Consider the following 14,441-nt stretch of genomic DNA (forward strand, 5'->3'; position numbering starts at 1 on the left):
CCTGTGCTGGTTGAACTCAGACCTGGCAGGGTGCTGTTTTTTGACCCCTCTCTTTCTGGGGTGTGGGATGGTCTCCATGCCACATGGTCCCTCTGGAGAGCAATGTGGAGGCCCCTGACTCCACCCAAGGCCACAGTTTCCCTGGCTGGTCTCATTTCCTCACATCTCTCGACTGTGTCCTTTCTACCTCCTTCTTCTTTGTCTGTCTCTCATCTTTCTTCACAGATGGCCAGGACACTAATGTGCTGCTGTGGTTGTTTATGAAACAGGTTGGGGTCTTTGGAGGCTGCCGTTCCAGAGACATTAAAGACTGTGTCACGCTGGATACCAGGGTGAAGATTTGCAGGATAATTAGCGATCCCCTACCGTTATTAACCCCTGACTTCGGCAGGTTATTTTCTTACAGAGGTGTTGAAAGTTAATGCCACTGTTAATGGTTTCGGTCAGAAGACCATAATGAAACCATGTGGGAAACGAGGCCCACCATCAATATCTTTCAAACTTTGAAATCAGAGGGTGGAAAAAGGAAAGTAAAAAAGAACAAAAGAGAAAAGGGGCCAATTCTGTCTGTGGGAGGCCTATCCTTGGTAACCCTAGTGATAGTGTCCATCTGATGGCCAGGGTCCATTTGTTCTTCTTAGTTTTCGATAGTCGGCTCATCACTACTATAGTTCTGAGCTTAATCTTCATCACCAAGGGAAGCTCCTAATGGCCACCGAGATAGCACAGGTGGAGGTACGGTTAGATTCTATTTTTAGAGATGTCCTCTTTTCCTTGCAATTATTTCAGGAGGGATAGAAGGCTATTCATAATATGACACTCAACGTAATGGAAAAACAACCAAGCAAAACTAAGACCCCCTAGATACCTCCCAGTCCTCAAACAACAGGGACCTCTCAGAGCAGTACACTTCACTTGTCCTTCAGTTGATCCAGTCCTTTCCTAACTCTGCTCTGGAGAACCCCCGAGAAAGCGTATTAAATTCGGTTTGGATGCAAGGCTCTGAGACCAACAGCAAGTTTGAAAATCTAAGCAAAGTCTTTCAACAGTCAGTAATGGCCATCAGGGGGTGGCAACCTCAACCTTGAAAGACTACAGGGTTAGTTCTTCAGATGCCCTCAACACGAGGCCAAGAATTGACAAGATAATGCTTCCTCCCGCCTTGACCTTGGCAACTGTGGTAACCTCATTACGACTCAGCTGGATTCAGCTTGAAACTCAGACTTGCTAGGAGTGAAAAAGGGTCCCCGGACGCCAGGACCGCTCTAAGCCACTGTACCATAATTCAGTGAATGAAAAGATCCTGCAGAATTTTCCCAGCTCAAAATCCATATTTGAATTTAAATAGTCAAACTCTTTGAACAAGGACATCATGGATCTGGATCTGGTCCTTTGGGGCAAATTCTGATCCTGCCATGATGGGTTTCTTTAGTAGCTCAGGCTGGGAACTCTCAGCATGAGGTCATACACTATGAAGGAATAGGGCATGGGTGGTAAAGGGAAATTGTAAAGCCGGAAGGAAGAGTTCTGCAGCAAAGTTTTGAGTGTCCTAAGCTAACCCCACAAAGAGACGATAAGCTCACAGCACACAAGCTAACTTTAGAACAATGACTAAGGCTAATTTAAAAGTGAGTTCATCTCATCTCCTTCTCTCTGCCTTTCCCTATCCCAGATTATTCTCTCTTGTGACTTCCCCTGCCCGACGTCCTACCATCACAGCCCTCTGTGGCTGAGGAAGCTACGAGTTTTCTTTCTTAGTCACACATGTCTGTAGGAGCATGAATGAGAGTCTTTCTTATCATCTGCGGTCCAGTGTGAAGAGGGCCTGGGTCTGGGACGCTCTGATCTAATCCTTTCAAACCTGTCCAGCCTGTGTGCCCAGGGACAGCAGGGATGGAGCCGGGGTTATACTTGAGAGAATGTGTGACATCGTTTGGAACATTGAACTTAATATCCCTTCCCGACTTAGAAATGTGGGATATCAAAGTTACAAACGGATCTTGAAGTTCATCTACCCAGATCCTCTTAAACAGACGAGAAAACTCAAAGCTGAGCAACTTATCCACCTAGCCGTGCCTAGCCTGCTTTCTGCTTCACAGTTTTAGTTCCTGCAGAACACAGTACTCAGAGTCACCGTGAGACTCGAGTCAAGTTTATCTTCCCTTCTCTCTCTGGGTCTTCTTATCATTCTAAATGGTGACTTAGTGCACACTTCTGCTGAGCAAAACCGTGGACGACGTGCCATTAGCCCTGAACTCCTTAAACTGGCATTCACAACCTTGGCAGTTGGCACCGATCTGAATTTCGCCTAGGTCTGCTGCCATTCTTCTCTACATCCTACCTGCGGCAGCCTCACCTCCTGTGTTTCTGCACACAGGTATTATCCTTCCGTTCCTTTGCATATACTCTTCATCTGAAATTGCCTCCCCAGTGTTTTGACCCATGTTCCTTCTTGCCATCCATGTGCACCCAGCCAAGCTCCAGCCTCTACCTCAGCCCTGCTATTACTACGCAGAGGGCTTATTCATGGCCATGGCTTAACTTTCCTGCTAGAGGGAAAGCTCCTTGAGAGGAGGAGCCATGTAGCCCAATTTTCTGAATGGCAAACTGTGCTTCAAAACCATGTACGTGAGAATAAATGGCACCCTGGTTTCCACGCATTCAGGCAGTTCTAGAATTTGGGGAGGTGCCAAGGGATGAGAGGTCTGTGGAAAGGAAGAATGGACATGGTGAAGTCAGGGCAGCCTTGCATTTCCAGGTATCTTGGCTCCACAGTGTGACACCTGTGGCATCTTCAGATGCCCATGAAGCATCCTCCTGGCACTTGTTTTATTTAGTACATTGTAGAGAAGTTTCCCTGGGAGTCTCTTTGGCTTTGGACCAGTCTCTCGGGTGGCTTTGGATCAGACTATTTTATCACCTCCTATAACTTACCCTCCAGGGGTTTCAGGACTGTGCTGTCTTGCATTTCCTCTTCTTGAGATATTCTGCTAAAGCCCAGACCACAGTGATTACGCAGATTTTCCAAGTTCTGATCTCAGTCCTGTTGGGGAAGAAATTGACGTTCACTGTGCCCTGTGTGGTTTTTCATTAGTTGACCAGGGCCAGACATAGAATAAGTGAATAAGTTCCTGTTTAGATTTGAGCTCTTCCATGTCAGGTCTGCCCAGAGAGGGGAAAAAAATCCAAGAAGAAGCTGTCCTTGTCTAATTATCTTGAAACTAAACATTGATGATGCTCTTGGCAGGCAGGGTGGTCTCTTTCCTTCCCCTTTCCCCTCTGTGGTGAGTCCATGTGGGCAAAATCATGATGTCCCCATTGGAAGGATGGACACGAATAACCCACAAAGGGGTTTGGTGGGCGGGCCTGCAAGGCAAGGCCTCTGTGCTAGCAGCCCACTGACCCACGGGCGGGTGCACTTGGTCCATCCTTCACTGCGTCTGTGATATCCTAGGTGCTTGTGAAGGCCTGAGGACTGATTAGAAGGGTCAGAGTCCAAGTGATTGTGGCATCTGTGCTGAGGATTTGCACGGTAGCTGCTGCTCCAAATACCCACACTCCTGAGGGTTTCTCCCCACCTGGAAATCAGGAAAGCCTCCTCAGGGGAAAGATGGACTCGGAAGCCTATGTCCCCACTGCACTTAACAGAGGGGGCCATGCAGGACCAAGGTGCGGGGGATCTTTTATCCTCACTCCCTGTGCTGTACGGTCATGCTCCGACTGTGGATGGCACCAACCCAACAGGGCGACTGGGGAGGGGGGCTGAGCATGAAGGGGCTCTGGTCACCATTTTTCAGCCTCTTTCACACTGTCCAGTTTGTTCTTCTCCTTGGTGTGTGGGACAGCAGGACGAGATTGGTAATCCTATCAGCATCCTCTGGAACAGGCTAGTGACCTATGGCTCACATGAAACCTTCTCAGTGGCCTACCAGAAAGGGCCCACTGACGTTCTCCCTCCTTCTCTTCCTACTTCTCCTGAACATCCTTTACCTGTTTTTTTTTTTTTTGGTAAATGTAAAATTTATTGGGTTTCACAAATGTTAAACTATTATAAGATTCTCATCCAGAAGAATTGATATTCATATTCAACAAAATAAGAGTATCTTGCTGTTTATGATTGCCATATTGAAAAAATAAGCCATCCTATATATATTTCTTATTCATAATACTTTTATTCATACTTAGTGAAATCATTAGAAAGATCACTGTTATGGACTACTAATAACATTCATAATTTAAACCTGATAAAATATGATTTTTTTATATTTTAAAAAAATGACAGTGGAATGCATTACAATTCTTATTACACATATACAGCATAATTTTTCATATCTCTGGTTGTATGATTCGTGTCTTCATACCTGTTCCTTTACCTGTTGAGAGGAACTCCACGTACTGTTCACCAGGCCCAGCACCAGTGTCACCATCCTCTAAGGAGACTGCCTTCCTCCTTCTTCCTCCCCCTGCCCAGGAACGATCACTGCTTCCTTCTCCTTTGCTCCCATGAAACCTAGTCACATGCCTAGGGTAACACTTTCCACCATTGCTCACTCTGGGTGGCATTGGGGAACTTGTGGAGGGCCTGGTTCCAGTTAGCACCCAAGAGCCTAGTACAGTGCCTGGTGTGTAATGCTTGCCCAATGTCTGCTGAACAGGTGAAGGGATAAATAATTAAATAATGCCATTTGTGCCCTCCCACAGATAGTGAAAGGTGTTTATAAAATCCATAAATATTTGAAATTGCTTTCCTCTTTATGGTTATGATACTTGATGAGAATACATTCTAAATGTATCTATTAAATCTTTTTTATGTCTCTGGGATATATGTGTGTGTGTGTGTGTGTGTGTGTGTGAATATATAAATTATATATATATATATATATATACACACACACATACATATACATACATTTTTTATTGTTGTTGTTAAAGGTGGTACATTTTGGAGAAGAAGCCATGTCTTTAAGAAAATAAAATTTTATAAAGCAATGGTTAGTTAAAAAGTGTTCAGCAACATACCGGTCCCATAGTGTGGTAATGGTTGTTAAAGATAAAATGGTCTCAGGGCTGAAGGAGGTTCAGGGAGGGCTGGGTTAATCAGTTTCTCTACTGTGGGATGTCTCAAAGCTCTCATATGATATTACTTAGGAATATAAGCGAGAGGGATGTGCACACAACAGGGTATTTCTGCAGCGCTACCTTAACATGTACTACAGTGCAAAGTGCAGAGCAAGATTTGGGGTTTTGTTGTTGATGGTAGTCCACTGCTTTGATCTGGACCCCTGAGAAGCAAGTGAGTGTTTGCATGGACGGAAAAGACTCCATTTCCCTCCTCCTCTTTATGCATTCTACCTCTGCTCTCAAGGCTGAAGAGAAAAAAAAATTAAGGGAATTAAAACATTACTTTACCTGTCATAGCCAGTTATCCGACATTTCCAGTGGACTATGCAGCAAATGATTGTGGTTTTGGAAATAGCCTGTCAGCCCCAACAGCTCTGCAGTAACCTCCCAGGACTATTCCATAAATGCCAGTTCTCTGCACAGTAATTACCAACTCTCTCCATGGTAGATTCACTGGTGTGTCTAGGAGTAATTGCTGGGGAACTCACACTTTCAAATTTACAAGAGGCAAACAACTTGTATTTACCTCGGGGGTTATCAGGTATTCAAACTGTGCTGCATAAAGGATGCTATTGATCATAGAACTAGGGGAAGAACTCGAATTTGCACCTCAGTATTTTTCTCAATGGGTGAGAACCTGGCTTACTAGATTTATGGTGGAAAGACCGATGTGGATAATTTTCTTCTGAGAATCCCTCCCTTCCTTGAGCTTTGTGAGCAGCAGCGAGTCCAGCCTAACTGTAGTCGGAGCCTTATGTTGCCTTCGGACAGAACTGGCTGGTTGGTACAGTGTGGAGGAAGAAGATGAAAACCTTGCTCAGATTCTTACTTCTGCCTTTGGTGTTCCTCCTCTAGAGATCTCAGGGAACACGGAGGACATCCCTCTAGTACGCTGGAGGCAGCAGTGGCTGGAGAATGGCACTTTGCTCTTTCACATCCATCACCAAGATGGTGCCCCGAGTCTTCCTGGGCAGGACCCGACGGAAGAGCCCCAGCATGAATCAGCCGAAGAGGAGCTGAGGATCCTGCACATCTCAGTCATGGTAAGGAAAGACGGCCATAAACGTGTGAGATGGCTTTTTATTGTCCTAATCAAATGTCTCAGAAGACTAGATGGGAGGAAAACGGTTTTAGCCTACAGTTCTGGGGTTCAAGGACATGGCGTCTGCACCACCTGAGCTCGGGTGAGGGCCGTCTCTGCTGCAGTACACCACAGCAGATGGCAACAGCAGGAGCACGTGTGGGAAACAGAAATAACATCACCAAACAGGAAGGCAGAGAGGCTGGGGTCCCGCAGCCCTTCCGAAGGGATGGCCCTATGTGACAAGCAGCTCCCACTAGGCCCCAGCTCTTAACGGCTCCCCACCACCTCCCTCTACCACTGCTCGGGAGCAAGCTTCCAAGACCTGAATCTTTGAGCGATAAAAAGATCCAAACCACAGCCATAGACATAGCTCTGTGAGACCCAACCCCGTAATGATCACTGATCATGGTAAACGTGCCCTCCCCATTTGTGGGAAATGCAGCCCCTCCCGCTGCTAGTAACCATTGCAGGTATTTGTACAGCACAGTTCCCCAACCACTCTAAGACCACATCCAGATATGGAGTAGCTCTTACAAACCAGGGACAATGTCAAGTGGGACAATGGGTTGCCTTAGAAGGGAATTATTCAACCAGTACATCACCATATTTTAGAGTTGCTGCTCCATAAATGTTTATTGAATGACTCAATCTCTAGCTGCTTGCTGCTACCAAGTCCTCTTTTCTTTTATCCCAGCTGGGAGAAATCAGCATCCTGGCTTTTTCTACTCTTTACAAATAAAGGGCATGTCAGTAGATACTTGCTTCCCACTCTGGCCCAGCTGAAAACTACCATCAGCTTCTATGTAGAACATTAGAGATGCTTCCTAAAATTCTAGGAACTTGTGTCCTCTAATCTCACTAGAGAGTAAGTGCAATGGCAAGTCTGTCAGGGAAGCATGTCTGGTGGTGTTTTATTTATTGATGAATCCCCAGTAACTAGAACAGTGCATTTATATAGTTAATGCTTAATCAACAATTGTGGAATAAATGACTGAAATTTCCAATGGAGATAGAAAATCCTGTTTCACCAGGCATTTCATATATTGTTATTGAACTGATAAACCGATACATTGTCTGCTCATAGGGTAGCAGATTGAGACTTGACTGATTATCTATTAGTGTGGGAGGGTATGGGATCTTTTACTGTTAATAACTTGATACAGAATCACCTTAGTCCATGGTCTAACTTTAATTCACCCATTGCTCTGGTGCCATCACTATATGCTGTTTAGTTCGATATAAATGAAACTGAGCACATTTTAGATATATACAAATCTCCATTACCTAAAAATTGAGGATGGAAATTTTCCCCATAAAAATCTCTGATAAAATCTCAGCATGTAAGCTCCTCATTTTTTTCTTCAGTCAGCACCCCTATAAATAACTGGCGCACAGGTTACTTGCATGTACGCAAGGCACTTCGTGGTGCAGGAAAGAGAGTCCTTGAACAGCAAATGGTAAACCTCAATGTCTAGGTAAGGCCAGAGGCAGCAGGTGAGGGAGGCTGCCAGACCTCATACGGACAGAGTAATTGAGGTGCATGCATAGGAGGTACAATTCCTACGTGTCCTTAATCAAAACCCAGTGTCCCCTCTCTCAGGGAAGGTTGTTCATAGTGTGGCTTCTAGTTTCCAGAGAGAAATGAGATCAGCCAAACCAGCCCAAGGATGGGATTGTCTTCATGATGATTTGATTGAAAAGAAGGCTGCACAGGTGGACTTTCCACCAGCCACACATCCATGTGGGAAGCAGTGGTGGTCATGAGTAGCTCTGGTTTCTTTTTCTTTTCTGTGTGTCTTTTTTTCCCCCAATCCATAAAAAGCATATAGGGTAAAGAAAAGTTTACAGAGAGTTCCAAGAATCAGATGTGCCTACGTCTGATAGAAAGATCTCTAGAACTTGAGACGGACAATTTGTCAGTTGGTGAGGCTGGTGAGGCTGACGTGTTGTGTGAAACTTCCAAAGACAGTCTGAAGCTTGCCCTGGTGGCTGCTCCATGGCTTCAGTACTGCAAGGACCCTCCCTTCCATCCTCAGGATAAGGTGCCCCAGAAAGTTCTCCAGATAGGTGTGTGTGGGGGGGGCACACACGTTTGTGAGGGTGGGAGGCTTTGAAAACAGAAATGTGCTGACTGAGGATCCCAAAGGGTTTTTTTTTAGGAACTTGTCTTCACTCTTAAAATATGTCAACCCTATGAGAAGCCCTACATTACTAATGCTTTTTTTATGCTATCCTCTGGGCAGGGATTAATGGAAAGTGGACCTGAAATTGAGAGTGAAGAAGAGTCAGCCTTAACCCTATCAGATCTTTCCTTTGTGTGCTATCAGTCCCCCAGGACAGACCACCAATGATCCTGTCTATTCCAAATAAAGTAGAAGATAACCATCTTTCAGCTTTATTTCAGTTTTTTTTCTAGGTAATTTTCCACCAGACCAGAGGAGGCAGAGGTTAAAAGGGCACAGGCAAAAGGTGATGGGAGAACTCTGGTATTGTCTCTGGCCTGACCTCTTGGATGTGGACAGGCCAGCATGTCCATGAAAGATTCAGGAAGGCCTTTGACCTCTGCAGGAGAACAGAGACCTTGGGGCGAACTGAAGATGTAAACCCATGCGTGTCCAGAGTGTTGGGTCAATGGAGCATCCTGCAGCCAACCCTGCTCCATTCCCATTCCACACCACACACCCTGGCAGGCTGCCTCTCCAATCCTCAGGATTCTGTTGTAGAAACAGTTTCAAAGCCTGAAGTTGAGTATCTGCCCTCGGCTCAGAAATCAAGCCTGAGGGTATCCTTTTTGAAGATGTCGTTCCTGGGGTCTCTGGTGGCTTCTTCATAAGAGACTGGGGATTGGTAGACTTCATTTGATTCACTTTATACCATATCTTTTGGAGGAAAAGTAGGCATCTGGAATGGCAGCATTTTAAAATCCAGAAAGTAGTGAAATCCTTTGACTAGCAACAGTGTTGGGTAGTGAAACAAACCTAAGTGAGATTGTATCACCTCAACCCTCTTAGTTATGAAATCACAGCAGCAGGGCTGTTTTTCATTAACTGTAATGATCAATATTGACAGTTTTCAGATGGGTTCGAAGTCACATGAGTATGTCCAACCTTTACTCCCTTGCTGAAAAAAAAATGTATATTTAAAAGCTTCACTGATAATCCTAAATACTTCCTATACTTTGTTCAGATGAGTCTGTGAAACCCTTCAGGTTTGCTTTTCTCTCGTTTTGTATTTACACTGACCTCATCTACATCCTCTTAATCCAAGGTCCACTGTTTATTTTCATATTTTGCATTTACTATGTTTTTGTTTTAAACACAAATACAAGCAATGATAGAGTGGGAAATATAAGTAAACCTTTTTCTGTACCCTTAAACTCTGTATGAATGAGTATTTTCAAGTCCTCTTTATACTGTGCCCAGGATAAATCTGTCATCAGCAAAATTGAGGGCTTGCAGAAAAGCAATACCCCAGCTGGGAGTTTGGCAATTTAAAACTTTGAAAAAGCTTTTGCTTTTTTTAAAATTTTTCAATCACATTCTAAAATTTTTGAATTATTTTTTTCCAAAGAGGCACCATTTTTTTCCTTGTGTAGAATAATTGGATTTCCCTCCTGAAATAATCTTATATTATTGCTTTGAGGGTCAAATGATGTATTTTAACCTCCTGCATGATTCAAACTTGGCTGAAGAGATTTATTTCAAATTTTGCAAGGTAATTGACATTTAGAACCATGAAAGTACATAAGGATACTCTTTTGCAAACTCTTGAACAAGTGAAGCAGAATTGATAAATTAAAGCTGAGTGGGAGTTTAAACCCAAAGTGAAGAAATTCTTTAGTGATAAGGCAAATTATTTACTCCACAGAAAACTAGATTTTAATATTACTGTACATAGATATTCACTATTTGTGGATTTAAATTTCTATATTGTACTTCTGCTAATTTACCATATGGTGTCCATTTTTCTTCAAGCTTGTAAAAGAATTTGAAGGTGCCTAATAGAATGTCAATATTATCTGTTTATTTCATCTTTGTCATTAAAGATAGCAGTATTAATATATTTCTTACACGCATATAGGCTGATTAAATACATTTTTCACAGCAAGCACCCTTTTGAAATTGCTTCAGTTTTATTCCTGTCTATCTGTCTGTCTGCTTGACTCTCTATTTTTTATTGGGATAACTCCCACTGGTAGGGAATGTCTTTTATAGTTAGCCTTCTTAGGCACAATTCACAATTGTGGGGGGCAGGGCAAGTATCTTTGAGCATCTGTGTGTCCCCATGAGCATTTTGTGAATGAAACCCATCAATCAAGCCTGGGTGCTGCTCAGGACCATAGCCCAGCTGTGGGAAGGTCACTTGTCAGTACCTTCAGGCTCCCATGCCTTTTGGCTACTACCTGCCACCAGAGGCCTTCACCTGTCCCCAGGCTCCCTGGTCCTGGGAACTCCAAGTAAGCTCAAGGTCAGAGTTCTCCCTTGAGAGAAACATTACAAAGAACAAAGTTTGGAGACAAAAGAGGCTGCAGGTGTTATCATAGTGTCCCCGAGTCCAGCAAATAGAAAGGGCAATTGGGGAAGTTCCATTCTGGAAAACTAACATTTGGGGCCTTCGAGAACATACCTCTGGGGACCTTTGAGGTCTAATGATGACATTGTGCCAAAGTGCCCCTCCTTGTCCTTATGTTTGTATTCATCAGGGCAGCTGCCCGAGTGTCACATTGCTACTTTGCCAGGCACTGTTTCTTGACTCATAGAGCATGACACTTCCAGGGTGGAGAAGAGCAGTCCCCAGCAAGGTGATCACTTCCATCGGGACCATCAGATATTTATTAAGTGTCCATGGGACGAGAGAGAGAAAGAGAGAGAGAGAGAGGGTGAGAGAGAGAGAGAGTCAGTCAGCACCTTTTACCTTTAGCAAATCTGTTACAAAAATTCATTAGCAAATTCATTAATCAGGGTCACTTCTGCAGTTTTATGGCCATCTGATATTTGCCCCATCTAACTCAGGAAGCCCTGATTTATCAGGGTCCATCCTTCTGAGGTTCAAGAGGAGTTTAGACAGGCCTTATGTTTCCAAAATGGACAGAACCAAAGTAATAAGTCAGAAAAGACAAAAAGCACGTCTTTCTTCATCTGAGGAAGACCTTGCTATCGATTCAAGCCATCCATCACGGGACTGACTGACTGGTCAGACGGCCACCTGCAGAACCATGACTGAGTGTTTTCCCTTCTGTGAGGAGGATGGTGGGCAGTTTCTAAATTAATCAGTGAGACCCCTGAAACAAAACCTCTTTGCTCTGCTGGTATGGAAGGCGGACGTGCTAAAGCCGAGAGGTTCCAGAGTCCACTTTGGGGCTGTCCTGGGGCCAAGTAAGGCTTGGCTTGGAAGCCTCCCTCGCCTGGCTCTGCGTCTCTTGCCAAGATGCATCAGGCACAGGGATCCGGTCTGTTGGCCTTTTCAGTGGCTCATGGACTCCGTGCTTGTTTGGTGCTCTCTGTGTAAAGTAAGAGCTGGTCTGTAAGGGAGAGCTGTCCTCCATTTAGAGTTGGAAGAGTGAACGGCAAACCCTGGCTTTACCACTTCAGGTAATCTGCTGACCTTTTCGGAAGCCTCATTATCTCATCAGTAGAAGGAATGTACTGGACCTGCTCTTCGGCTTTAGAGAGTGGAGACTCCCTCGGCCTCTATCTGCAATGGAGTTTCACTGTAGTTCTCCTGATTAAAACATCCCACACGTATATTTTCATGGAGCCTGGAACTGGAGGGTTGTTCAGGATCTGAGTTATGTTATTAGCACTCAGCCTCTGAAGTCGTGGCTGGACTCTTGCACTTGCCCCTCTTGCTTCTGTTGCTACGAGTTAGTATCTTTGTCTAGTGTAAGAGTTTCTCCATCTTGATGCTTTAATATGTTTGCAGTTCCCTTGACCCATCAAGTCACCTCCTCTGTGACCCCTTCTTACTTCTCTCAGCTTCTCCGTGTTCCGTGTTCCCAACTTCGACCCCCCTGCTGTCAACTTCTTTGCTTTCCCCTTCCCCAATCTAACTCCTTACCCAGATGGATTGAGCTCATTGCCGTGTCATGTTGTCCTGTAGGAGGGTGTGTCTATCCTCCTGTTGGCTGTGGTTGTGAGGAGGTGGACTTACACAGCACACTCCTGCTCCTGTCACACTTGGGTGTTGTTTCCTTTAGCAGAGGCTCAACCACAGTGCTTCCCTGATTGCTTCTTTCAGTGCAACAGGCATATTAAGATGTAACTTGGAGAGTTGATAGGACAATCGGGAGATATCCTGGACATCACCTTCACCATCATCATCTACATATGGTTGAAATCTGATTTTTCATTTCCTATGCATCAGAAACTATTGCAAGTGCTTTTGATATAGATTGTTATTTTTTTCTCATCACAATATTACGAAGTAGGATTTATTATCAGGGCATTTTTCAGATGAGGGGAATGAGGTCTAGATAGGCTAAGTGACTTACCCACAGTTAAACAACCCTTAGTTGGCAGAGCTAGAATTCGAATGGTGGTAGTCGGTGGAGTCTAGTTTCTTACTTTGAGAAGCACCCAACTCCTCCCCTGGCCCACAGTGAATGTCAGTATATAATTATCTCCCATTTCTTTAGCATCTCTTATTTTTAGCTGACTTTTGTCTGCTGAGACTAATCTGACACTTTGCCCCATTGTTCCTTCGACTCTAACAACTCCATGCGCACTAGGACCCCACCGCCATATTGGAACGTGGATCTTTCTTTCTGTGGCTCCACCAGGCCGCTCACCCCAGAAGCTCAGACTCTGTTCAGCTCTGCTAAACCCACCTGCTCACCTTGGCTTCTGCCTCACCAACTCACAGCTGCCAGTGGGCTTATTGGCAGGAGGAAAAGAGAGTAGTTGGGAAATTTCAACTCCAAAATTGTGAAAGTCGTGTAACAATAAGCTTGGCCTTCTTCATTTGTAAACTCTCACATTTCCACAGGAAATTTTTGGAAACATATAAAAGTATTTTAAAATCGGTACTGACCTACCTACTATTGACTTAAAAGAATCATTGACTCATTCATTCATTTAGATTTTGATTCTCGGATTCCACAATATTCTCTAGGCTTCAGATATTTTTTAGATACTAACTAGGCAAAAGATGAATAAGAAAAGATTCTGCTTTCACAGAGCATTTAATCACTTTGTTAATATGTAAGGTTCAAGGATAGCCGTTGGCAGAACCAGGTCCCAGGTGGGGTATCTCCACTCTTTTTCATTCCTTCATTCTTTACACCTTCTTTGTGGTTCTGTTCTTCTCTTTTCTGATATTCATAGAGGCCCTTATCTTTCTTCATCTTTCCAGATAGCAAGGAATATAATTGAGAGGGCAAATTTTCATAAGGATACCAATGTCTTTTAACCACTTGATGTAATATTCTGTTCAGCAATTTAGTTCACTGGATATAGAAGCCAACAATTTACTTTTGAGTATTTAGTTCCTCCAAATCCCTGAAGATCCTTTAGAAAGCAGGAGTCATAATCTCCTTTGGGTTTAAATCAATATTAAAAACTGGTAATATTTGTAGTAATAAAGCTAACACTTACTAAGCCCTGGTATCACTGGTCCTGTACGAGGATCACTTTTATGCAAAGTTGTCAATCAACTTCCACAGCAACCTTGTGAAATAGGTGTTAATTCCACTTTTCAGATGTGAACACTGAGGCAGAGGGAAAGTAAATCATAGGCCCAAGGTCACAAAGGCCCTGAGAGGTGAAGCCAGGATTCAAGGCTTCTGAAGTCAGACTCATTTCTGCCACAAGATTCTCCTAGCTGGTGGCATCAGAATTGGCTGACTTCTCCTGTTTTCCAGCCGTGGAGTCTTTTACTTCTTTTAGCTCACAGAGCAGAGTCCCTTCGCTTGATGAAGGTTAGGATGTCTCGTAGAGCCACTGGGGATGATGCTATCTTGGTGTGGTCTCTGAGCTTCAAATGGTGCAGAGCTGGCCTGGACAATAATACCAACCATTCCAAAGAAGCCTGGGGTTGACTCTGGGTTCACACTAATTATTGAGAAGCCAACGAGGCCTCTCAGTTCATGGTATTGAATTTTAGGACGTAGTTTACTGCAAGGGCTTTGCTACCAGGGAGACCAATTTAAACCATACTTGACCACTACCACAGATTTTTTAGTGTCCTTGTACAAGTGTCCTTTAAACTCACTTTCCGTATCTATAAAGTGGGGGTAAGG

The 14,441-nt window shown here is 44.1% G+C and overlaps 1 protein-coding gene across 2 annotated transcripts in view; it reads left to right on the forward strand.

The window, feature by feature from the left end:
• The window catches only part of ASTN1 (astrotactin 1), a gene marked incomplete at its 5' end in the record, with an annotated part of 280,379 nt that overhangs the window by 95,265 nt on the left and 170,673 nt on the right, over positions 1-14,441 (forward strand). For both annotated transcript variants that reach the window (XM_081298255.1, XM_081298256.1), the window contains one exon: positions 5,977-6,164. In XM_081298255.1, coding sequence (XP_081154381.1) covers positions 5,977-6,164 — 188 coding nt within the window. The remainder of the gene's footprint in view (positions 1-5,976; positions 6,165-14,441) is intronic.

Source organism: Spermophilus citellus (assembly GCF_964194105.1).
Source record: "Spermophilus citellus genome assembly, chromosome: 6".
Lineage (NCBI taxonomy): Eukaryota > Metazoa > Chordata > Mammalia > Rodentia > Sciuridae > Spermophilus > Spermophilus citellus.